The sequence below is a fragment of the Anguilla rostrata genome, chromosome 12 (genome assembly GCF_018555375.3).
Source record: "Anguilla rostrata isolate EN2019 chromosome 12, ASM1855537v3, whole genome shotgun sequence".
Lineage (NCBI taxonomy): Eukaryota > Metazoa > Chordata > Actinopteri > Anguilliformes > Anguillidae > Anguilla > Anguilla rostrata.
In genome coordinates, this window is record NC_057944.1 from 28,452,495 (window position 1) to 28,479,352 (window position 26,858).

General features: G+C 46.4%; 1 protein-coding gene across 5 annotated transcripts in view; it reads left to right on the plus strand.

The window, feature by feature from the left end:
- Nucleotides 1-5,173: 5,173 nt before the first annotated feature.
- mark4b (MAP/microtubule affinity-regulating kinase 4b) overlaps nt 5,174-26,858 on the plus strand; it is a 59,705-nt gene continuing 38,020 nt past the window's right edge. For 4 of the 5 annotated variants that reach the window (XM_064303523.1, XM_064303525.1, XM_064303526.1 and 1 more), the window contains exons 1-3: nt 5,175-6,237; nt 22,399-22,596; nt 22,917-22,970. In XM_064303523.1, coding sequence (XP_064159593.1) covers nt 6,187-6,237; nt 22,399-22,596; nt 22,917-22,970 — 303 coding nt within the window. In that variant the 5' untranslated portion in view covers nt 5,175-6,186. Of the gene's footprint in view, nt 6,238-22,398; nt 22,597-22,916; nt 22,971-26,858 lie in introns of all 5 variants that reach the window. The other variant, XM_064303524.1, reaches the window with a different exon arrangement.

Genomic DNA, 26,858 nt, shown 5'->3' on the forward strand with positions numbered 1-26,858 from the left:
GCTTTACATTACATTACATTATAGGCATTTAGCAGACGCTCTTATCCAGAGCGACGTACAACAAGTGCATAGGTTTCATGATGTAGAGGCGCAAAAGAAACACTAGAGTGAAGTAAGGATCGTAGTGCCAGAAGTGACCACATCGATCAGGACTCCAACCCTGTAGAGTAAGCTTGTTCAGCAAGCAAGAATCCTACCAAGTACAAACTAGCACTGGAATCACACCTAATCATACAAAAACAATCCTGCCAGATACACTAACATAATCAAATTATCCTAGCTAGGTACAATGAGCTGAACTATAGGCTAGGGAGGGGTGGGGAGAGGTGCAGCCTGAAGAGATGAGTCTTCAGTCTGCGTTTGAAAGTGGTGAGATTCTCTGCTGTTCTGACCATCACGGGGAGGTCATTCCACCAGCGAGGGGCCAGGACAGACAGCAGACGGGAGCGGGAAGTGCAGACGCGAAGAGGGGGAGGTGCCAAGCGTCCAGAGGTGGCAGAACGGAGAGGTCTGGCTGGTGTGTAGGGTCTGATGATCCTCTGAATGTACCCTGGTGCTGACCCCTTAGCTGCCTGGTATGCAAGCACCAAGGTCTTAGGCTTTAGACCCATAGACATCACCAGATGCTGGGTATCTTCTCTGGTGTTGCTCTGCCGGGCCTGTACTGCAGCCATCCTCAGTCCCTGTTTTTTTCTGAGGTGTTTTGCCTTCAGTCTTGCCTTTAGTAACAAAAACACATGCTCCATTGGCCTCAGGGGGCTCAGTTCAGGGCCAGTCAAGAACATTCCACTTTTTGGCCCTGAAAAACTCCTTGGTTGCTTTAACAGTATGTTTGGGTCACGGTACTGCTGCAAGGTCAGGTGTAGTCCAATGAGCTTTGAGGCATTTAGTTGGATCTGAGCAGATAAAATGTTTATGTACACTCCAGAATTCACGTTGCTGCTGCTTTCAGCAGTTGCATCATCAATACTGAGAAGTGAATTGGTTCCAGTGGCAGTCAAACATGCCCAAGCCATAACACTACCTCCACCATGTTTCACAGATGAGGCAGGGTGCTTCGGGTCTTGAGCAGTTTCTTTCTTTCTCCACACTTTCCCCTTTTCATTACTTTTGGAACAGGTTAATCCTTATCTCATTGGTCCATAAAACTTTGTTCCATGACTCTGCAGTTGTATTAATGTACATTTTTAGCAAACTGTAACATGGCCATTCTGTTCTTGAGGCTTATCAGTAACTTGCATCTTGTGATTAACCCTCTGAGGTTATGCTGGTGTAGTCTTCTTGTTATTTCTGACTTTGACACATCTATGCCTACATCCTGGAGAGTGTACGTAATCTGTTCGACAGTTGAAAAGGGTTTTTCTTCACAATTTAAAGTATTCTTTGTTCATCCACTACTGGTCTTCCATGGTCTACCAGGTAGTTTGCTATTGCTGAGCTCACCAGTGCATTCTTCGTTCCTGGCAATGTATCACACATTGATTTTAATCAGAATCAGAATAAATTGATGTCTCTGATCTATTTGTTCTGATGTTTCAGCCTCATGACGGCCTGCTTTACTTAACTGGCATTGACACTTATTGGCCTTCCTGTTGAGGCAACAGCCTCCAAATGCAAATTCCACACCGAGAATCAACTCTGGACCTTTTGGTAGCTTTCTTGTGCATGAACTAATGATGCAGTGACACACACCTGGCCAAGAAACAGCTGAACCGCCAAATATCCCATTACTTTTGTTCCCTAAACTGGTGGGACTGCATACAGAAAGGGCTATAATTCCAACACAGATCACCCCATATGGATATAGATGCCCTTAAATTAAAGCTGACACGTTTAGCCTCATATTCATTGTGCTATTTCAAATACAATTTACTGGAGCACAGAGCCAAAACAACAACATTTTTTCCACTCTCCCTCTGTAGAACATGGACTGGTGGAAGCAATATGGCAGCAACATCAGTCAAGTAGTAGTCATTTCAAATTTGTTGAAATGATGAATGAAGCAAGGAAGAGATGGAGAGAGAATCTGCTACTTCATGGTATTTGGATGGGGCCTGGACCTCGACAAAGCCTGAACACTGGCCTTGGTGCTTTAGCCAGTCTGGCCGATTGAGTCAGAAGTGTAGCCGTTCAGTGAAGGACCCGTGGCACTTTGCCATCGGCTGTGGCGATGACGGGGAGAGGAATGGACAGGAAGCCATATTTCTCCAGGATTGATTTTTACCGGGCACCTGTCCAGCTGGACGGCGGTAAATTTGGGGTAGGGACACCCCATGTTTCTGATCTGAGAGCAGACGGGTATTCATAGCCAGGCTTGTTTTTGCCATATGGGGCCAGGTGCCCCTCTGTACATGTAGCCGCGAGCTGTTTGCTAGCACTGGGACAGCTGGCCCCTTGGCCACACAGTCTTACCAGGCCCCCTCCCAGTGGTTGCCAGATTGGCTTTTGTGCCCTGGTCCCTCCCATCCATGCTCAGAGGCTGAGGGGATGTGGACAGCAGACCCAGCGCAAGCTTCCACAGGAGAAACTGCGTGGGAAAAAATGTACTTTCACGAGGGCACAGTCTGAGGAGCTCCAGGTCAGTGTTAGACTAAATCACACAATCAGTACACTTAATATGGTTGAAGGATTTAAGAACATTCTATAATTTTTTGCACTTTACTTATTAGCTTAGCAAGTGATTCAGAGAAAATTACATAACTTACATTCACCATTTATACACTTGAATATTTGCTGAAAAAATGTTAGGTACAGTACCTTACTACCCAAGGCTGCAACGATGGTCCCCACCAGGGATTTGAATTTGCAACCTCTCAGCTTTGCGCTCTCGGAAAAAGGTCCTTTGGCTGGTCTCCATTGGGGAATAGGGGAACCCTTTTAAGGTCTTTATAGAACCCTCTGTGGTAGGTGTGAAAAGCGTGAAACCTCCCAGGCTGAACAATTTTGCCCAACAAAGAACCATTGAACTAGACAGGGTTCCTCTATGGAGACACAGAGGAGCCTTTTGGAACCGTTTCTTCTGAGACTGTGGTATGCAGTACTGTCACTCATTATCTTCAGCTTGGAGTTCACATGGGAGGTGATTAACTTTACCAATGTTCATTCAGTACAGTCCAATATGTTATGAGTGATTACCGCACATAGCCTTCTCTCCACAGACATGAGGAAGTGGCAACTTGCACCATCAGTCAGGAGCTTGCAGTACCTTGATGATATGTGGCAGCCATTTTGTGTCACCTCATTGCTATTCCATTTGGTGAAACAGGACAACTTCACTTACCTAGCTCATTCAGGTTGAATGATTGTGTGGCCATGCTAAAAATGTCTGATTGGAATCTGCTAAAAAGTTAAAAATTCCATTTAAGATGTCTTCTAATAATTACTTGGATTCATCTGTACTGAACCTTATGGGTACTTGTCTGTGTCTCTGCCAGGGAGGAGGGAGGTAGATGGGCTTGAATATGGTTGACACAAAAACATTATACACAGTACGGCATGGGCATATGCACAATAAAATACACTGTGTTTATGAGGGCTGTTGTGACATTTTAAAAATGTGACCATATTGATTGCTACAGAATCCACTGATATAGACGCTCTCTTCCAAATGATTGGTCAGAAGCTGAGTGATGAGTGGACTTCAGTTTTTGTTGCAATTACAGTTCACTGGCCACGGCAGTTGTTATAAGGATATTAAATGAGAACCAGTAGTATTCAGGGTCACAAAGTTGTCCTGTTTTATTCATACCTGGGGAAGCTGAGTAAAGCCTCCATATACCTTCATATACCTCATGAATTAGGCTGGGGAGCTTCTGTGGAGGTACAGCCTGTTTGTTTGGGGTCAGAGATGGATGCATCCACCAGGCCGGATCCCTATTGATTCTTCTGACCTGCTTTGGGTGCAGACGTCACTTGCAATCACATCCCAGGCCGCCCTCACCGTCCTGGTTGTGGAAAAAACATTACCCACCTCCATGGCTAACCCATTTGAAATATTGAAAATGGCTAATTAAGGGTTCCCAACTGAAGTCCTTTTGAATAATTCCCTCTGAGTGTTGAAAGAAAAACTGTTCAATTATTGTTATTGAGTGTTGCTGACTAATGGAGCTCAGAGAAGTTCTCTCTGCTTTTTATAACAGCCAGTTCCTAGAACTCAGTACGGCCTGTGCCCATGTGTGACTCAGCAACTTACCAAATAGCCCTGTGAACTACAAAAAAGAGGACTGGAATGGGATTGCCAACAGAGACAACAACAGAACACAGGGCGATACATGTCTCTCATTACGGGTGAGCTGAAATACGCTACCATTCATATTCACAAGTCTCAGTGTGGAGAGAAAACAGAAGGAATAGGAGCTGTGAGCATACAGAACATGCGGCTTGTCATTTGTGACTCAGGTGTTTGCAAAAACCTTGACCGCGGTCATGTTGATTGATGATGACGTCCTGTATGGTGGTATAGAAAGGATAATATAGTAAAAGGCCCCCCCGCCACCACAAACAAATAAATAAATAAAAATCCATGGAAGGTCTATAATTGCTAGTTGGACATCAGTGACCACTCTTCTCTGACTCCTTTCAGCAATGAAAGTGTTACGCACCGTTGCAATTTCCTCTTATTCTGTTTGTATGTATCATTTAAAAAATAGTATACCTCAATCACAGATAGGAATAGGTCTGCTAATTCAGAGCAGACTTCCTTGTTCATCAAGTCACAACTTTTTTGTGTGTAAAAAAGCTTTCATTTATTAAACGTTCTTAGTAATGAAAACGTAGACTGTGTTGCAGCCATTTCACATTAAGGACACAGTCTGTTTTATGAAAATGAATTCCTTTATTCATTCATTTACTGCAACAACTTAACCTACCTTCAGCGGGCACCGTGCAATCACAGGTTTAACCTGTTACTTTAGTTCATACGTAACAACTGCATACACAAAATATGTATAGAACTGCAAAATCTGTTGTTGTAATTTGTTGTGATTTCATTGAGTTTTCCAAAACTAGTGACTAGTTTCACATTTTAAGATAATGGAAAATATCTTAACATTGGAGAAGAGAGCAAACTGCAGTGGCTGAATGATGCAGAACGTTTGGCAGGATGTATCTAATGCCAACTGTACGTGTGGCTCGCAGCAGCGCTGGTGCAGATGAATGAATGAAGGGATTGTCTCTTTAAGAAAATGGGGGAAGGGTGTGTGAGCGTCCACTGCAGCCGTGCCTATTCTTTCTCCTGACGTCCTTCCTTCTCCTAAGTGTCATACGATTTCGGGATGTAGATTTTTTAACTGAACTGTTCTTATTAAGATATTTTTGGGGGTGGGGGACGGCTGTTTTTTAACAAAATAGCTACCCCTTATGGGGGTGCGTTTTGAAACGGAGATGTTTGTTTATCCCAAACCAGAGGCTAGCTTCGTTGTTGCTATTGGCTAGGTAGCTAGCACATGTTTTCCGTTTTTAAATATACCAAGCTAGAGATAAGCCGCTGTTTTGTATTTATTTATTTATTTATTTTACGGAAAACAAGGTGTATACCGATACATATTTCCTCAATGTGTTTTTCTACGGGGAGATTTAATTTTTAGCATAGCGTGAGCTGAGTCTCAGTCTTTCGTTCCCGTTAATTCGTTTTTTATTATCTAGCAAGCTATTTGTCGATTTTTGCCTTTCAGCAAGCTGGCTGGTTTTTCAACGCAGGTTGATAGCCAGACCGATTGAGCGATTGAATCAAGGACATTAAGTATTTCGGCCAATATTATTTCGGATGGCTGCCTAGGTAGCTGGCTATGTGATAAACGGAGGCGAAATTGGTCGTGCTTGTTTTTATGCCAAAATGATGCACAGTATTGACATTCGCTTATATACAGTGGATTCTGGCCAAACATGAACGAATCTTAGTCGACTGTTAGAACTTATCTTGTTTTGTCGTTTGCTGCTGCTGTCGTATTTTATCACTGAAAATGCGGATCGTCTGAGGATACCAGTCCCTGCTGCGACGAGCAGAGAGAGGATTCGACTCTCCTACACGGATTCGCCGGCGGGATAAGGCATTGATTGCCTTGGAACACTGGCTCGGCTGCGGAGCGGCCAATGTCGACTGTTATTTTCAGTTGGATATAATTCTGTAAATATATATATATAAACACAAATCATTTATAGTTCTAAAAGTAGGGACACTCAGGGACAATGTCTTCTCGCTCAGCACTACCGTCTGGGAATGAACGGAACTCGGACCACGTAAGTAAAATGACATTACTCTGCAGATTATGTGTAAACCTTAGCTAGCTAACAGATCACATCTCGCCGGTAGCACACGATAATACCTTACAATGTGTCATACATTGTACTGTAATCTTGTGTTTTCTTGCAGGAGGCTGTCACAAAACAGCATATGACAGGGATGTGGTATTGGCTGTGAATGCGCTATGGATGCACTGCGGGTAAAATAAGGGTAGCAAGCTGTAAGCATCGGATAGTGTAGCAATGGTTAGCTAGGTGTGCACGCTTGCACATGAAGGTCGATTGCTATGATGGTTTAATTACCGCAAGGAGCATATGTAGCTACAGCTCAAAGACACTGTCTTGCAACCCTTCGTTTTTAAAACGATTCAGTTGGCACATTCATTTGTTCCAGCTACATGCTCAGCATGATGCTGCATGTACAAATGTATCTAGCTAGCAGTAGCTACTCAGTAATGCTGTAGAACAAGCTAAATATGGTAGCAATCTAGTTGGCGTTTAGTTACATTTAGTCGGATATATTCAGTTATGTCGTTGTGTTGCTGATGTATGTCACAACATTTTACAAAATTTTGGAGAGGTTATTAGAGGGCATTTGTTTGACTTTAGCATTAGCTTGCTAGCAAAGTGGTGGCGTGTTATTGAGAATTGAATTTATTTTGTAATGTAGATAAACATTATTGCTATGTCACCCGCTAGAAGTATGCCTGTTCTTGTGTTATATTATTGATGCAGTTCAAGATCCGCCCTTAAAAATGAGAGAATGGCATTTTCGTGTAGGCCCTTATATCAGGGTTTAGGTATCTGTATTTTCTTCCCCATTTGGCGAGCTGAGATAAGATGAAAACTGCAAGGTAACAACAAAAAACGCCAATTTCAGTTGCTGTGGCTAATTCCAGTAATCACATTATGATCTCTGAACGCTAGCCAATCGTGTGGACGCGCATTGGCATAATCTTTTACGAAACAGCGTATATAGCTAATAACCGCATTATTTTAAAACAATATTTATACAACTATTGATCTAATAGTAATATAATACTAATGTTATAAAACTACTCGTTAAGATTCAGTTCGTTGTTAAACTGAAATACTATCCATCAGATACATTTTGGTACGCGGTTCTAATAATCTAGCATTCCATGGTAGCTAATACTCGCGTTAAGGGAAAAAAAGAACAGCCACTCCCATTTCGAAGCAATTCTGTTACTATGGCCGAGGTTTGGTCCGGGACACGTGACAGCGAAGGGAGACATCTACATCTTGCAGTAGGTTATGTGTGCACCCTATGTAAGATTAGGTTCGGATAATGAAACGGGCGGTGCGTTTAGTATCGCAGAAAACATTTACCGAACGGAGAGAGATGTAGGCCATTTGTGAAGGCCCCTGTGTTTTTCATATATGCCTTTAGATGACAGTACTTTTGGTCGCGTGGTCATCCCCGTTCCCTCGTTCAGGGATTGTCAGCGGAAGGCTGAGGAGGGGGCGTAGACGTACGCTTTGGATGAATGATATGTGTTTTCCATTGTTTTTCTGGAAAGACACTACACAGAGACCCCACGGAAGCCTTTATGATCGGTTTACTCTGAGATAACCTTTAATACCTCACGCCTTGGGTAGGATCTTTTTTTTACCTGTACACAGTCTGTGTAGCAGTCCAAGTGAGACCGCCTAGGTAGGCCTTGTACACAATGTCCTCAAGCATGAAAATAACATTGTTTTTTCATACTAATAAAACGTTGCCTCCGCATCGCGCATTTCTCGTCTTAGTATATCATTGACTCATCGTTGCGTTAATGACTGCAAACAAATGTTTGATGAGTGTTTTTTTGTCAGATTTTATCGTATACTTATACATATACTATAAATATGTTGCGTATACAGTGTCAGTTTGTTATAAAGCCCGAGTTGTGTAAAATAAAGAAGAATGAATGTTACAACAAAATAATGAATTTATTAACATACCTGCTAGTTCCCAAATTAACACTGGCAGCTGGGCTTCAAGAAATGAACTGACCAGAACATTGTCAAATATGTTAAATGTCATCCATGTTAAATATAATATAATTTATGGAATCCGCAGGAAAATCCTAAAACGTTTACCTTTTTATGTATTCTTATTTTGGCTTTAGGTACGTTGAATATTGTGATGATTACCACATGAGACTTCAGTCTAGCTGCCAGGAGAAAGGAGTTAAACGTTAGTTGATATTCCTACTTACCCCTATCTCCCATGCGTTATAGGGCCCTGCAATTTCAGTGTCCGGGTTTCGCAGACTGTAATTCAATCCTCCCCTGGCAGGATGCTGATACAGCTCCTTCAGAAGCCACCTTTTAAGCAATCATTAACAATCATCCCATTGAATTACCCAAATCATCTCTTTTAATGATTGATAACACTGAATTGTGTGTATTGATTCACAGAGTAAAGCTCAAGACTAATGACAAGTATTTATCCATTCATATTATTATTTATGATAATAAGTCAGTAATAAATTGTCTATCCTGTAAAATATGAGCATATTCCTGCTGAAATACTCTAGAAGGTTGTGGCTTATTGTGGTATGTCTATTATAGGAAAGCTGTTGATTTAATTACTAAATTAATTTAATTTGTGTCAAATTAATGTTGTCAAGTCAACATTTCTAAATATTTCTCATTAAACTTTTTTATTTAATCAAAATTATCAGCTGAGTCCTGTCTACAGTTTTATGGGGAATCTGGAGTCTGGAATGCCAAAAGGTGGTTTGCAAGGAGAAAATGTGTTTGATTGATTGAACAGTCTACTGCCATTACTTCTGCCAGACTCATTATGATTGGTTTAGGCCTAATGAATGGTTAATCATGACCAATTACCTGTTATATGTGTCCAAATAGAGGAACTATAGAGACACGTAGTAGATTTCAGATACAGAATACATTTCTGAAAAAGCAGAATCCATTCCTAATTATCCATTCCTAATTATCAGAACAGTTGACAAAGCATAATGAAATGGAAGCTATCACCTGGAAGAGTTGACAGTGAGACATCATGAAATCCGTAATGGGTGGAGTTCTTATGTTTGTTTCAGTGACTCACTGTTTTAAACCAGCGATATTCACTGTCTTCTAAACCAGTCTGCTATTGGCTGCACGTGGTAGCTCCACCCATAATTGGTTTCATGAACCTTCACTCTCCTATTAGTACTAACCAGTGAATCAGTGTTGTTATTCAGATTGAACCTTCACTCTCCCATCAGTATTAACCAGTAAATCTGTGGTGCCACTGAGGTTGCACCCTCACACTCTCATTAGTATTAACCAGTCAGTCAGCGGTGTCACTGAGGTTGAACCTACGCATTCTCCTTAGTATTAACCAGTAAATCTATGGTGCCACCGCAATTGAAGAAATAGAAAATTGCATAGCATATCTCAATATATTATTATTATTATTATCTCTGTTTTCGTGTCACTACATATAAATGGGATTGTCAAAGTGTTTCATATCCCGAGGTCTGAAAAATGGACAGAATGTAAAAGAAAGAAAATGATAAAAATGAGTTGAAAGGCGTGCCTTTATGCAGCGTGTTGGTCTCTCCTGTGATTGGACCACTGGAAGCGTCCCCTCGCTGCATTCGCCCCCGCGGCTGTTTAATTGTGGCGGCGGCGCAAGGAGCCGGGGCCGGAGCCTAATTTAACAGTTTGTCAGCGCAGATGCGCTTTTGGGTACTTGATATTTCTCTCCTTTAGCACGCTGCTTGCACCCCCGGTGCAGTGCTCTGAGTGAGGAGGTGGTGCAAACACGAAAGCCAACGCTGCTGAGCTCCTGCATATTTCAGTGCTCGCCTGCCCAGGTCCCCACAGATGGCGTTGACATGCGTGTAATTAAAATGATACCCGTCAGGTGTATTGAATTTCTCCATCGAGTTGGGTCCGACAGCCTGCAGATGCGCGGTGACGAGATGGGTCACATGCTGGTGTATTGTACTGGCAGCGTCCGTCTACAGCGCACAAAGACCACGCTTACCCTGTACTGCTGCCGAAGGCTTGCTTGAGTCGGGTTGATTTTTTATTCAGTTGTTTTTTTGTTTTTTTTTTAAAGAATTGCGTTGGCATTCATCTTAAATTGAAGAGAAGATATGATGCTGAACTGTTAGCATGCAATGTGTAGCATGGGATTAGCATATAGTCGCTTGTGACAATTGATCACCCACAGCTGGGGAACACGCAGTCCTTAGAGTTAGCGAAAACAGGAATTTAAAACCTGTCGGCGTGTGCGCACGCGCGCACGCACACGCTCACACTGAGCACCCACAGGATGCAATCGCCCAGATTGTGACATTTGCATAGCCATATCGACCGCGCGCTGCTATCTGTTAGAAGTCTCTCAAAGGCAGATCAGGATGCGTCTGAAAAGGCCTGCTCCTCTCGTCGGATTGGTTTGGCAGTCCCAGGGGGAATGTGGCCTTGTGTGCCTGTTCGGCAGGATCAATGCCTTTCCTCATCAGGCCCTCTCTACTCCCCGTGTCCTGAATAATGTGTCCCACCATGACGCCTGCACCGTCTTTTAAAATGTTTTGTATTTTTTGGTGCTTGGCCTCCTTCAAATGCTTTTTCTCCTTCTGAAACTAACCTGGATATAAATGAAAAAAAAAAATTTAGGATTTGTTTCTCATTGTGTCTGGCTTGACGCAACCCGATGTGAAATGGCGAGAGAGATAGAGCTTTGTGAAGGAACGGTGTGCTTGCTTCTGTGACTCACAGAAACGGCCCGTTGTAGCTGATAGACACGGGACAGCCAGTGTGGCTCTGGCCGATGAGAAACGGCCATTCCCGCTAAGATTCCATTTCAGACGGAGACCAAGCTCGATGCAATTCGTTTGAGTTCAATGGAACTTTGCCTCACAAGGGACAATTTAATAGCAGGGTCTTATTAATAGAGAGTGTGTTTGCGTGTTACCCAGCTGTAATTATCATACGTGGCATAGACTTTCAGAAATAAATGCTGTACTATTAAGGTAGTAATACAAACAAAGTAGTACAATGTATTAATTGTATAGTCTGTGGTGTATTTATACACAAGGTAGAGCAGAGAATGTACTGTAAACAAATAAAAAATAATGGCTTATGGGCAGATACCATTTGAAATCAGACTTATTTTCGCTCTGATTTTCTTCGGAGTTGGTATGCGCATTTTTCCCGTTGTGGTGTAACCACAGGCAGAGCTCCACATTTGTGTCTTACATAATATTTGAGATTCACTGAATTGGAATTGTTATTCATGCCGTTTTCTGGTCAGCTGTTTGATTTGCATGCGCAGAGCAGGCACCATCTTGTCATTTTAAATCTCTTTGCATGGAATATAATCACAGTATCCATTTGAACTGAGTAAAATGTTTGTATCGTGGATTTTTCCAATATTTGGAAGTCGAATTATTACAAATTTGACTCTTTGTTTGATGGACCAGAGGGTTGTCATTCAGGATAGTAAGGCGAAACACCAAGATGTGTTAAAGAAAGCCTGGATTTAAGGAAAAAAATGACTAAATGAACATAACAATGTGGAATTGTGCCTTGGTCGTTATCCGAACAGGAAGAAATGTAGGTTCAAATTTTGCGGAAAATTTGAGGGTTGTGTTAGAACGGATCTGATTTTTACACAGAACAACCATAAAGCAAACAGTTGAATGAGGTTGCATGGGCAAAAATATTTCCCTCGAACACAGGGATTGTTTTGTGTCAGTGACCTTAGTAAATGAACACAACTGACTTTGTTTATTTATGATTATAATGGCAGGGTCACGACATGCATCACTCATATTGCATTCATAATCAGAAAACCTTTTCTCATCATTACACCTGTGTTTGTGTAGACATGTTCAGCAAGTGCTGTACTGTGTAAGTATATTCTGTGTGTGCTTCTGCCATCTATTTGCACTTTGTACATTCAACTAAAAACCTTACTTCGGACATTTTTTTCGTTATTTCTTTCTGCAATTAGACATGCCCAGTACTGTATCATGCAGACAAAATCTGAGAGTGAACGGCTAGCAATATTTAAGAGAACAACTCTCTGTGGTTCTTAATCGGAGTTGGGGTTCTGTGGTGCTCCATCCACAAAGAAAAAGACATCACACTCAAACAGCAACTCCCAGCCTCGACTGAAGACCAACCAGGGTCACTCTCTTTAACTATCGGCAGCAGATAAACCCTCACGCCGGATTCACAGGAAATCCAGATCGCACGTGGGTGGAGCCACCCATGGTCGTCTTCCCCTTCCGGTTCCCGTTTCCCATGGTGCCGCCCGTCTTCCGGGGGCCTGCCCCCAAGCCTCCTGCCACTGCCGGGCAGGCGGGATGGGGCCGACCGCTCGTGACCTCACAGGGACCCCACAGACCCCCCCCCAACCCAGTCTCCGAACGAGATGGCGTATTCTGGTGACAGGAGCACAACAGGAAGCACGTCAAATACAGGAGGGCCCTGCCTCAGATTATCTAAACTGCCTATCTCGCTGTGACGCAAGCAAGTGACCAGGAATGTCAAACTGAGAGGAAAAAAAATCACTGAATGTATCCTAGAGCAGGTGTTGGGAGGTACAATGGATATCCCCTGCCTTATGAGTGTCAAGCATGAATGGAGGCTCTGTTGGAATGGCATTTATGCAATTTAAGCAGGACGGACTCTGCATTTCACGCTGGAAATTTAGCAAAAACGCGTAAACCGTTCCCTACAAAGTGGCGGGTCACTTTTGTTGCTCATCGAAACGCAGATGGATTGACATCTGAGATCTGAGGATTTTGGGGAGAGGGTGGGAATGCAAAGCAATTTCAGAATTGCTAAACGTGAAGACGGCTTGTGTGGAGATCCAGGTCACTCCAGCCTGTGCCGAGGGGCAGAGTTGAGGCCTTGCCTGCTTTGTTTCTATTGATAATGAGTCAGTGGCCTGATAGGGGTGGTGAGGTGGGCTTTGATAAATGAGCCTCTTTATTCATTCATGTATTCCAGTCCCATTCGCTGTGTTTAAGGGTGTGGGTGATATATGCAGTGTGTTCTGCATTCTTCTTTCTCAACAGTTCACTTTTGGCTCCTCTCAGTCCAGTGCTACTCAACCCAGTCCAGCCATACTCAGCATCCTCTGATCACAAAATCCCAATATGCACTCTTACTGTCCAGTAGCTACATGTAGCCTAAATGTAGGCTTCTACATCAATGGCTAAATTTATTTTTTTTAAATAATAAAATTCTTATCATCATAGTCAGTGGTGTTTTCTACACCAACTCTTCTGTTGTCATGTGACTTTCCCCTTCTGCTCGGTCACCCTGCTATGTGGGAGTGGTGTCATGTCTCTCAGATATTTCCTCTTTACTGAGGAAGAAGTCCATCTGTAGTGTGTGTAGATGAGTCCCGAGAGTCTGGAATGGAGACAACAATCAAATAAGTGTACCAGATATTTGGGTTAGGAGACATTTATATAACAGTTGTTGCGGACCTAACCCGAAGTTCAGCCTAGGTCAACCATTACCTGTGCTTGCAACGGCTTGTAACAGCTGAACCAACTAATATGGGCCTACTGGCTCAACCGATTGATCAATGATCAGTTATGTAAGCAGCGTTGTCGGCAGCCAACCAGAGTGCAGAGTGAACGGAAAGGAAGACTCCAAAATAAAACATGGAAACAACAACAGGGGCTTGTTTTGTGTGGCTGCCGCTGGCATTTCGATCCAAACATGAGACCTGGGTCAAGTTGATCATGCCACGTCATTTTTTTTTTTTTTTTTTTAAAGAATCAATTCAGGTCTGTGAAAAACAAGGTTGAGCTGAAAGTAAAGCATTCATTGTTCCACAGTGCCCACTGGGCTCAGCTCTGTCCATTAAACATGGCGGGAAATACGAATCCACCGGAGCGGTCCTCTGTGTGCAGTATTTACTGGCCCAGGCGTCCAGATAGATGCCTGTTTAAAAAAGGCACTTGTGAAGGTCTGAGGGCCTGAGTGGGCTCATGTGGAAGGCTCTGGCACCCAGAGGAAGCGTGATTGGGCCGTTTCAGTGTGCTGTGCCGCTGAACACACCAGGGGACGAGGCAGAACCAGCACGGCCACAGATACAGCAACCTAAATAAGCAGTGGTGCAGATATGCCGTACAGTGAAATGTTCACGGGCCAATGACTGTGCAGTGCGGCGGGAGTGGCGTGTGTGTGTGTGTCTGTGTGTGTGTGCGTCTGTGCGTCTGTGTGCGTGCACGTCCAAACTAAGTTTGTGTGCTTGTGCATGTGCGAGAAATTTTTGTGTGAGCAGGAAGTATGTGCATGTGCATGCATGCATACGTGTGTATGTGTGTGTGTATGTGCAGGGGGGCATATGTGTTAGAAAGTAACTTAGTATTACTGTACTTGTAGAGTAAAGGTATTATTTCACTTACAGATTTCTTTTCTTGTTTAGTCTATAATGCAAACTTTTGTGTGCTCAGTATATCGTATATGGAACTCTTCTGGGATCTCTGCTTCAGCTTCCAGAATAAATTGTACAGTATCTCCTGGAGCTTCACCATACCAACCAACTGACCAATCGGCTTTCTCCCTGCAGGCTTTTCTGGGAAATAATACAGCGTGCTGTATCAGACAGACGGGAAGGGCACTTTTATCCCAAATCATTCTTTAAAACTAACACAATAAAAGGGATTTTAAATAAAGAGATGTGTATGTTGAATGTGATGTGTCTGAGGTTGATTTCAGACAAATTGCCTGTTGAATTGTTGGACTTTCCTCAGCAGTCATAATGGTTATAGATAGACAACAATGGTGTGTTTTTTTTTTTTTTTAAATGTCACTCCCTTCAAAGATTATTATCTTGCAGTACAGTAGCTAGTCGTCATGTTGCTGGTTCTAAATGCAAAAAGTCACTGTGTTCTTATACCAGCTGCAAGGATATGCAATTCAGGTGCTGACTTTGCTGTTCGTGTGGCCACTGCGAGGTGTATGTGATTTGAGTGCACTTTCACGCATGGCCTTGCTTTAGCTTACGTTTATTATCTGCTAGCCTTGAAGCTTCATTCAAGAGCCTGGAAAAGGATAAAGTTTTTACAGGGCTCATATTAATGAAGCTACTCAGAGGAGGAGCACTGATCTGGGATCAGTTTTGCCTTCTGCCTCATGATGGGTAATGTTGAGATATAGACAGCGAAGCCTGATCCTAGATCAGCTCTGCTACTCGTGGATGTTTTGCGGATACGGACTCAACGCTGCCTGCCTGTCGGTCAGTCTGTGGCACGTTTGTGCTAGGAGCCTCCGTTAAAGGTGGCTGAATTTTTCGGCAGGCCAGTTTCTCCGTACCTGAGAGCCATTTGCACTTCCGCTTGTGTGGTTGTGGAGCCTCTCCTCGGTGATGCAACCGGGACGATAAAGGTTCTGATTTTCGAAGTGTAGGCGTGCTCTTCTGGCTCATCCTGTGTGAGGAGGTGGAGGGGGCGGTGAGGGGTTCGTGTTTGCTGCTACAAATAGCATCTTTTCTGTGTGGGATCGAGCCAGGAGAGCCCTCTGAGTCGGCCGTATTCAAATCACCGGCGGATATCTTCTATTTATGCGCTCGCAGCAAAAGCACCATCCCACAGTGCACCTCAAACGACAGAAATAGCATGTTTACTGAGTTACAGAAAATAATGTGGAAACGTTCAAAAATTCAAAACTACTAACATTTGGATTTTGCCTCTCCACTCAAAACATACTAAACTTTTTTTTTCTTTAACTGTGCTGGACTCTCATGAGACTGCACATGCTTTGACCATAGCTTTGCCCCTGGGGAAGGGTTCATTTGGAGAGGGGTCCCTGCTCAACAGCGACACCTCTGGGCAGTCTGCTCAGTGCGATCTCCCATCAGCAGCTGCACAGGCCTCCGGCGGAGCTGCTGCAGGACGTTAGTCAGCAGACCGCAGAGGGGAAAAGGTGCAGTCAGCAGATCCTGCGTGTTTCGGGGGAGGCGCATTCCTGGTCCTCCTCCCTTCTGAACCCGCCGCTGCGGGACAGGCCCAAACTCGCCATTGGGCATTCCAAACTGGGGAGGAAAGTGCAGTGAGGCTCCGTGCGGTCACGCTTGTACAGTAGAGGTTCACCAGCGCGGAGTTTTCCGTGGTCGCGGCCCAGAACATGACCATCAAACTGGGGTGTCGGTGTCATGAGCCAACTCCATCCAACCCCTCTGCCGTTGCCCCCTCTCTGGAGCTAGTTTCAGCTGTTCCACTGCAGGGCGCGTTGCAACCATACGGCTCTTGAGGGACAGCCTTCTGCTACCACTAAGCCAGCCAGTACTCCTGTGGTGGGGTAGCAGACCCGGCCGACGCCCGACGGTCAGCAGAACACTTCCCATCGCACTCGTGTGTTCATTTATCCACGCCAGCGCAACTTGGAGGAAATGTGAAGCGCTAATTTAGGGGATGGGCTTGGACCGCCGGCTGCCACAAGATGAACCTGGAGGCTGCCATTGGAGGAGAGGTGTGAGGTCATAGGTCAAGGTGAAAAACGAGAAGCGTTGGGAATCCCCTCCATTTTTCTGTATAAAATCCCAGGTCACCACCAGTGGGAATATACAAACAGAAATATCTGCGTTCCATCCCAAAATGTGTTTTCGATTTTTTTTTTATTAGGACAATAAGGATATCTTCCTTATTGCATTGCCAGCTCAGTTGGCTGTTTCAGGAAATTACTCATCTTATAATGAGGGTAACCTGTGGGGAGAGGCATGTCATATTCATCAGAGCAGGAAATTAAAGGGATAAACTTCCATGTTGAGCGCCGATATGCATCGCCACGGAAACCTGGCGGGATTCGCGGGCCTTTTTATCTGGCAGAGTTGGAGGAGCATTCTAGGCTGCTGCTGCTGGCGCCATCTATGGTAAGCAGACTCGCTGCTGTCTGTTGTTTAAAGAGAATGTTCCATGTAAAGTCACAGTTAGAAACTGTGAAAAGACCAGTGTGACTACAGGAAGCAGACACGTTCCAGAAAAAGGAACTAGGCAGGCTAGGCTGGCTGGTGCAACCCTGACCCCCTGTCATGCAGGATGTGTCCCGGAAGGAAGGCCCATTGTTTTGGGCAGAGATGGGAACTGAGAGTCATGTGAGCAGAGGGTAAAAGCCCCTCCCACCCCTGGAGTCTCATGTAGGCTACATGCTATACACACACACACAGGCACACACTCACATGCACACCCACACAGACACGTCCATATTCTTGCACACATGTATATATGTGCCTTTTTGGGGCAGAAGCCAGTTGCATTGCAGCAGGGAGCATTATATTTGAGCTGTGAACGTGATGCATCTATAAGGGTGGGTTTTACCGGTGGGTTTGCACCGTTAATTGGACCTCGCTGGAGTGGCCATTTTGACCTCCTCCAGCGGTCGGCCCGCAAACGTACACTCCTGAGCCTTTTCATTTGGAAACTGGCACCAGGAAACTGACTCAGCAGTCTGTCTGAAAGCAGCCTCAGCTCTCAGGGTGGCGTGTGAAGGCCTGGCCTTGCCACAGACCATGGCTACTGCTGCTGCCGCTGCTGTGGTTTCGCTTCTCGTGAGTCTCCAAGTCATTGTTCTGACAGTTATTGCATTGTGCGGTTAAGATGCCCTCTTGACAAATATGTTCCATCTGCTTGACTGCTAGGACGGGGCGTTTAAAGATGCATATATTTTTAACAAAAAGCCCTGCATTAGACCGCGTTGCAGCCTGCGATATCATCGGGGAGAGGTGTGAAAATGTATTATGTGTGAAGGAGACTGAAGCTGTGGGGGGGGGACTGTGAAAAAGAGAGAGAGTGACAGAGAGAGCAAGAGGGAGATAGGAGAGAGAAACCGTTGTCGCTACTGGAACACGGGTTATTGGTTATTGGCTGTTTCCTCGTGTCTGTGTCTCACGTCCCGTTGCTGCGATTTCTTCACCTCCTGAATCCTCAGGCTGTTTGGATCTGAGTTTTTTTTTCCTTCTTCCCCCTATTTCCTTCACAGCTGAGTTGTCATGGCAGCAGCCTCCACTCATGCATCCGTCACACTCGACGTAGCCCCTCCTACCGAGCCTCTGTGCGAGAACTGGAGGCCATATTTAGTGATATGGCAGAAAATGGTTGAAAATAGACCACAATAATGTGCAATCCGCAGTCTGTGGCCATTTAACAAAACGTGGTGTAATCAATTAAAATGGCGAATTCTCTTCAATTAGAATGAATTTTGGCTGGGCTCCAGTGCAGTGGCTAATATTAGTTGGGCTGCACACAGGTTTGGTTTGCTTGAGAATACCCAGTGTTAAAGCTTGGGGTAACCAGTGAACCGCTGTTTCTTCGGGTGACCAGTCAGAAACACACAAAATAGCACAATAGCACCACAAAAAATGCAAACAGTCAAGTAAGGTGCAGTAAAATGTAGAATGTAGTTCAGCTGGACTAAATTTTTGAAATTTATTTATACGTTTTTTTAAAACTTCTGCCAGCATTTGAAAGCAAACTGTGTCTTCCGGCCAGTTTAAAAACATCTGTTGATTTTTGCATTTGGTTTGATTTGAATAGACACGAACGTGCTGTTACAGTGGTTCTTAGCTGGCACAGGTTACAGAAGCAGCTCATGAAAGAAGACTTGCCTTTACATAAAAAGAACAGAAATACTGCATTCGTGGTCCTCAAAGCATGTTGTTATGGGAGAGCACCTTCTGCTACCTTTGTCTGCGCTGTTCTGCTCAGAAACGCATCACAGCGTCCATTCCACTGGACCTCCGAGTAGAACGGTGGGTCTTGGATGAACGTTTAACTTAATTATTAGTTTCGTTTTTTTGTTAAAATGCCAGTGGGTCTTCATGACAAGGTAACATTGTGCGATGCACTATTTACTCAAAATGGCTGCAGTTGTAGTTGCCCTTTTTTATTTTCCCTTCTATTTAAATTTTTTTTTACTTGTATTATTTTTTTTTTAAATATTTCACCTCTGACCAACATGTGTGTCATAAAGGTCAGCCTTGCCCGACGCTAATTAAAGGTTACGCTTCCTGCTCTGGCGTACGAAACGTTTGAACAAAATGAACAAAAACCTGAGAAAGTCAGGCAGCGATTGTGTGTCTGGGGCGCGGTGCTCCCTGCTTAGTGGGGGTTAAAATTAGACCGGCCACATTCACAAGATGTTTTATTTTACAGAAAACTGGAAGAGCGTCTCTGTGAGGCTGCAAACAGATGTAATCTCTCCCTTCTCTGAGAAATAATAGTCTCCTGCGTAGTTAACTTTGCTGTAACAACAGACATGAAAGAAAGAACCTGAAAGACAGAAGGACACCAGTCCCTTTGTCATTATTTTATTCAGTAAAAGACGGGCTGGGCTGTCGCCTCTTTTCTTTCTTTTCTTCCTCTGGCTTATTGGCTGTAGCAGACTTCCTTATTTACCCCCACAGAGCAGGGCCTGTTTTTTCAGTTCACTCAACACTTCTGTCTCCTCAAAAGACTGCAATCTGATGGAAAAAATACAGTTGCGCTTCCAAATCCCACTCTGGTTCACCTTGTGTTTCCCCTTGTTACAGACATTTATTGGGGGTTGTGGGTTGTGGGTGGGGGTTCCCTACTTTCTCCAGCCCCCCTCCCTCAATGCTTCTCTCTCTCTCTCTCTCTCTCTCTCTCTTTCTCTCTCTCTCACTCACTCTCTCACTCATTCTCTCTCTCTTTCAGTGCGTCAGCAAAGATGGCTCCTCGTCAGTCGGCCCCCCCTCCCCTCGTATAAGTGGGTGTTGTGCTGAGAAAGCCGTGGAGAGAATCGATAGGCTCTCCTTGGAAAATAAAGAAGGGGGGGGGGGGGTGCGGGCAGGTGGGGAGTGACGATGCACAGATTGGAAGACTGGTCTTTAAAAAATAATAATATGGGGAGATTGATTTGGGGGGGGGGTGGGCCGGGGGTAGGCAAGGGGGATGGGCAAATGGAGTCTGTCGATTGGGTTTCTTCACAATGGGAGGCAGAGGCGTAGGGGGAGGGAGTATTGGGTAATCCGGCCTCTCCCACAGGGACGGGGAAACAGGTGGATGTGAGGAGTGACAAAACCGAGACTGCACCCCGGACAGTGGGGGAGGGGGAGGTGAAGCGGTGATGCAATCATAAACTACCCTGTGTGTGTGTGTGTGTGTGTGTTTGTGAGAGAGAGAGCAAGGCAGAGAGCAAGTGACAAATTTCATGTGCCTGGTTAATTCTGTTTTATAGAAATATTGGAAATGAGATCATCTCTGACACCACTGCGCATTAGCGCGCGTGCACACACACACGCACACACTCGTACACACACACACGCTTGTCTGGCAGAGATCTGAGGGGCCTTCTGCTGTAGGGCCCTACTTCTGCTGTAGGGCCCTCAGCCTCACCATCACAGAGTCTGCTGAGCCTGCATCTGCTCTCTTACCTCCTCTCTATCTCTCTTTCCTTCTTTTGACTTTCTCCATCTTTCCTTCTTTCTTTCTCCCTCTCTCCCTTCTCTCTTCTTTCACTTTTTCCATCTTTCCTTCTTTGTCTCTCCTTTTTGCACTCTACCACTCTTGTTCTCACTCCCCTGCTTTCACTCTCCCTTTCCCCACTCTCTCTCTGTCTGTCCATCTCTCCCACACTCCCTCTCTCCTCTGGTTTTTGTACTGTCCTGTATGGTCCTGTCGGTCGGCCCCTCTCCCCGTAAGTGCTGTGGCGGGGCTGGAGTCTGCAGCTCAGACGCCGATGCTGTGGAGCCTCATTCCTGCGGTAGCTCATTATCTCCGGCGTGACCCTGAGGTGGACCGGCTCTGCGTCACCGCCTGCCAGGGCTCTCTCAGCCACGCCCACGTCATGCGGAGACCGGCCCGGCAACCCCGGGCCGACCTGCCCTGAGCTGCGCCCCGGAGGGGGCGGGGGGGGGGGGGGGGGGAGCGCGAGGCCTTGTGATACCATCTAAGATCGCTGGATCTCGCACACGTGCCCAGGGCACGCAAGCCCCGCCCCCATGACCGTCAGCCAACCCGTACGGCCAGTTCTGCTGAAGCATGGTTTTGGCGGGTGGTTTCGCCTTTGCATGGCAGAACGGCTCATTAAGACACCAGGACCGATGGGCTCAGCGACAAGCGGGGGGGGGGGTCTGACCACACCTCCAGCATTCACAGTCCTTACAGCTGACAGTTCCTGGAGATTTACTATCCTGTAGGCTTTCATTTCAACCCTAATTTGGCATACCCGATCCTGCTAATTAGCAGCTCAAGCAGATCTGTAGGTGTTGAATGAGGTGTGTTTTGCGAGGGTTGGACTGAAAGCTGCAGGACAGTGGATCTCCTGGAGCCAGCTTAGCCAGCCCTGCCGTACAGACCGTAGCCCAGGCCTGGTTAAACCGTATTCCTCACACACGTCCCTACGGGGAATCTAAACTCAGCGGTCCGGTACTCACATGCATGCACCCTGTGTTTGGTGCAGCGCACGCTATGCTTGCAGTGTGAGGTTGCGTGAGTGTGAGCGGAAAGCGCGCCGTGTGCAGCGAGCGGCGCCCGACCTCCGCCGCCGCGTTTCTCACGGCTGACCTCAGCCCCCGTTCGGCAGTCGCTTCGGGGGCCCGCGCGCCGGCGGGCCTGCAGCGCGGTAAATCTGGGTCCTCTGTTACCCTGCCAGCCGCAGCTCCAGCCCCTCCGCTCCCTGACCAGTCTGCTGTTCCATTACGCAGGGTCCTCTGGAAATGGAGCCCGCGGTGCTTTTAGCTGTGTGGACGTTTTTCCCGGTTTATGGCTCGCTCATCGAGCTGCTCGCAGCTGAAGCATGAAGCCGGGCTGTGTTTTATGTTCATGAAGGACTAATGGAAGGACTGACGCCTCGCCCCTGCAGCGCTGATTAGACTAACTTTTCTCATCTGTAGCTGCAGCGTCGCTTGCTTACCGTGTTCAGTGCGCATTTTGTGAGACTCGTTGGTTTAGAAGTATCAGCCGAATGCCTTAAGTGTGAATTGTAAATAGCAATGTCTGTAAGGTGAGCATTTAAGCACAGGTGTGTGTGTCATATAAGGAACTGGGTGTTGTAGGGCAAAAAGCATCTGCCAAGTACCTCAAGTATAAATGCTGAATTGTGTTTCTCGGGTGTGTCTCTGGTGTGAGGTGAAGACCTTTGCGAGTCTCTGCGTTCTTTGTGCGTTGTTGGGCTCACGGTCCCTCTCCCCCCTCTCTCCCTTCCCAGCATGCCTCTCTCACGGGCAGCCGCTCGGAGAAGGGCTCGGGCTGGTCCAGCCGCTCGCTCGGGGCCCGCTGCCGGAACTCCATCGCCTCCTGCACCGACGAGCAGCCGCACATCGGCAACTACCGGCTGCTCAAGACCATCGGCAAGGGCAACTTCGCCAAGGTCAAGCTGGCACGCCACATCCTGACGGGCAGGGAGGTGAGAATGGGCTGGGGGCGGGCGGGCGCAGGGGGGTGGGGGGTGAGGCTTTATTTGTAGGGTAAGGCTGGGGGCCTTAGCACGTTTTGGGGTTGTTGGGCTTGGGCTATAGGGTGAGATTAGGTGGGAAATTGGGGGGTTGGCGCTGGTACCCGGAGAGATGGGGTCATACTGAGAATGGAGCGGGCAGCGGGGGTGGGGGCAGGGGGTTGCATTTTATGCATTTCATAGCACCATAGTAGTACAAATATATTGTATCATTTTGTGTCAGTCTGCAGTGTCTGTGGCAGTATCTCACGTGAATTATATTTTTATTTTAGGTTGCAATAAAAATAATTGACAAAACTCAGCTGAATCCAACCAGCCTACAGAAGGTGAGTCCCCGCTCTCGCATTTTCATTCTGGACCAGCGGAAGCCTCCGTGTGCAGTAGTGCATCTGAGACGCAGCTGCCGTGTGGCGCATCCAGAGGCGCTCGTTCTCAGTGCAGTGCCATGATTCCCAGCCAGCGCTGGGCGTGGCCAGCAGCCCTGGCTAAAGCTTAGCGTTAGCATCACTCAGGATTTTTTTTTCTCCATTTTGTTCCTACAGTGCAGTTCAGTTTTATGAACGTGAGACAAGCGTAGGGTTACTTTATTTATTATGTTTTATTTAGTGTACAAACATGAAGCAAAGCAAGCGTAAGAGGAGGCCATCTTGCTGCAGGTTAGGGACACGACGTGTTTTTTTTCCCAACAAGCCGGGTCATTGTTCGGCCCTCGGACGGCGGGAGGCGGGTGGAGCAGGGCGGTTAATGGTTCACTCCACAGACGGAGGCCCCGTGCAGTGCTGGAACGCGCGCAATCAGTGAGACGTCACGCGCCTCCGACTGAGGGCAGAAACTTTGAGCTCTGCTCGTGAAGCCTCGCTCCTGCGCTGTTCTGCTGCGTCGCTCGCCGTTTCATCGACACCGGGAGGGTCTTTGCACTTCCTGCTGTTCTTAAATCCCCCAAGTCGTCTGGTACTCTCTATAAGATGACCTGCAGTAGTACTGTTGGTGTTACTCAATCGCTCATTTTGTGTGAAATCATTAGAGTGCAAAGAACAGCAGCCTGCGTCGTATGTACAAAATTTGCTCCACTTGAATTCAGGCATTATGAACATTAAAAGTATCCCGTTTCACCAAGGAAGGATGAGTGGAAGTCTCATATCTCTTTGATGCACCGTACAAAGTAGCATAACGGCCTCTGTGCCTGTTTATTTATTTTTTTTTACCTGTGTGTGCAAACTGGCCTGGCAGGTAAGACCTACGGGGATGTGCTCAGGTGAAGTTAAAGCCGTGTGAGTTCACAGCCCTTAGAGCCATTTAGACTGAGACCCGCCCTGACGTGCACAGATCAGCGGTCGGTCCGATGGAATAGCGGTCCGTCACTCAGCCAGCTGATCTGCAGCTGAAGTTGATTTATGGAAATAAGCAGTAGCATGAGGTTACCTTCCCCTCCTCACTTGGTTTTCACATTTGTTAAAACTCTCAGTCTTAGACAAAATTTAAAATGAGTGATCAGTCGTACTTAGGCAGAAAGGGGGCAGAAGCTGATGGAGTTGTCAGGTTTTTGTTTTGCAAACTGAGCAGAAGCTAGTTAACATGAAACAAACAAGCTCCATTTTGTCTTCTGCTGCCCTTCAGGAGCACAAAGTAGTCACAGTTATTACGGCCAAGAATGCTTTCTGGAAAATATGGCTGGCATAGTTATAGCCTGTTGACACTGCAAACACCGACCTGGACAGAGTCACAATTTCTGATGCATTTGAATATTTTTTCCTGCTTATTAAAGCACAGAGAGCTGGGCGGGGGCTGTGGAGGGCTGCATTTGGCTCCCTGGCCCCCAGTTGAACAGCGCCGCTGTATGAAGTGCGTAAAAATGCGCTCGCTTGTTGCACTTTGCAATATGTGGACAAAGCCTTCCGGAATGTTCCTCCTTCATACGGCATTGGGGGGCGTTTGAAGCTCGAAGGCCCGACTTGGCGCCCGAAGCCACGGGCTATTGCGCCCGGGTCTTACGTAAACGCCAGAGCGTCCCCCCCGTCCTCTTCTGACCGGGTCGATATCCATTACCCCGACCCTAAGTGGGCCTGTTTTTCCATTTTCGCTGGATCCCGCTGTGATCGCGGCGAGGGCGCGCGTGCGGCAGCCCGGCGGCGTAAGGGCGTGCGCGGCGAGAGGCTCAGCCAAAAACACGCCCCGAGAGCTTTTCCGTTAGCTGCCGTAGCGGCTCCGCTCTCGTCAACCCCAACCCCACCCCTGGTCTGCTGGCACCCGATGGTGTCCTGCGGTTTGTGCGTTCTCATCTTCACAAAAATGATAATTAGGTGATGCCTTCTGTTTTTATGCAAAACAGCTTAAGGTAGGAGCGCCTGCATGCGTTGCTCCCGGAGCAGTTCGGTTTGATATCGCCGCAGTGTAGGGTTGGGCCGGTAATACCGTGTATAACAATTCCGCTGATGTTATTTCAGTACCGTCCAAACTGTTAGTGCGTCTGTTAATTAATAAACTTTCCTTAGCTCTTGGTAAAGCACTGCCACTGCTGTAACAACATGACACAGCTCAACAAGTGATGTTGTGGAACCAGGCCACAGGCTAATTACAGTTACAGGTTTGTTTGAAGTATCTGTGGGATAGATGGGAGCAGAGAGACGGGACGGAGGCCTGAAACGAAAAAGGAAAAAAAGAAAAGAAAAGGCGTCGGCTCCGGAGTGACAGCATGTTGGCTTATGAAGGGAAACCAGGAGGTTTAAATGAGGTGATCTGCCAACAAAATAAATGGTTTAAACCACGTATCCAGGCTTCATTGTTTGTTCCATTGACATCTTGGGTCACCAGATGTCCAGTAGTGTGGGTCGATCTGGCATTTTGACCTTCTTTCCTGTGACCCAAAAGGAAACACAGTCTGCTGCATTTCAAGTAAAATTTTAGTATTCCGCATTTCGAAACTACGTAATTTTATTTTTTCATGTAGTAGGAAAATGTGTGTCCCTTTCACTAATTGCACTGGGCCACTGGCAGCCACGTCTCATTGTGATGGCGGGGGTTTCTATGGAAACAGTACTACGCTGCAGCGTCCAATTTGCAACAATCAAGGAGTCGGACATGGCCAGTCGTTCGCTAAAAAGTTTGATGTTGCTAGCCGCGCGCGTAGATCTTGGTCAGGATATTGGGCTGCGCTGAAAGGGGTGAACGTGTAGCCAGAGTGTGTATCGGGGAAGGGAAAAGGTGGCCTAGACCCGGGAGACAGCCAAGCACAAACATTTCTGTTCGCTGCGGAAGAGAACGGCATGTGGAGCGAGAGGGCGTCGGTTAGCCTTGACGTACGGCTGTCTGTCACGCACCAGTAAACAAGCTACCAGCGGCCACGTTTTCGCTCCGATTGCATCGTTGCAAGAGCAAGCCTTGTTTTTGAATGGTTGCGTTAATATAGGTTGTATAAATGCAGCGAATAGGGAACACTTGGTGGAACCGATAACGTGTTGCTGTGCCAGCATTACTATGAAAACGGTATACCTCCATAAGCGTGGTGTTTTCCAGTGACGGTACGAAGGTGTGAAAATTGAAAATCGCGGACGCTTTCGAACTCCAGTGCGGCGCGCAGTACGATGCCTTGTCTTCGCCCTCCAATAAGATGGGGCGGGGCTCGGTGTAAGCCTGGCGTGACATTCGATCCTCCGACGTGAGAACGAGCTAACAATGACATCATGCTCCTGGAGCACTTGGCACCTCTCATTCCTAGCCCGGATTTCCAGTAGGAAGTTGGAGAATTTGAAGTGTACTTCTTAAACACTTTTATGCAAATAAATAAATAGAAGTGGAAATGGCATGGTATTGATCTGTGTCCCTGCTCTGTCATTAGTTGGGACAGGGGGAGGGGGAGGGGGAGGGGGAGGGAGGGGCGGGGGCGATCCCTGCAGAGGTGCAGTGTGCACTGCAGTGGAAGCACACTGGCCGATTGTCCCGTCAGCATTATTCCCCAAGTCGGACACACCAGGTGACTCCCTCCCCGCTCAGTCTTTCTCCTTTTCCCCCTCTCCTTCCCTCTACCCCTTTCTCTATCCCTCTTTCTCTCTCCCTTTCCTTCCCTCTCCCCTTTTTTCTTTTTCCCTTTCTCTTTCTCTATTTCTCTCTCTCCTTCCCCCCCTCTCTCTCTCTCTCTCTTCTCCCTTTCTCCACCTCTACCTCTCTCAGCTCTCACTCATCAGGGTCTCTCTGACACCAAACACTGCAGAGCGCAA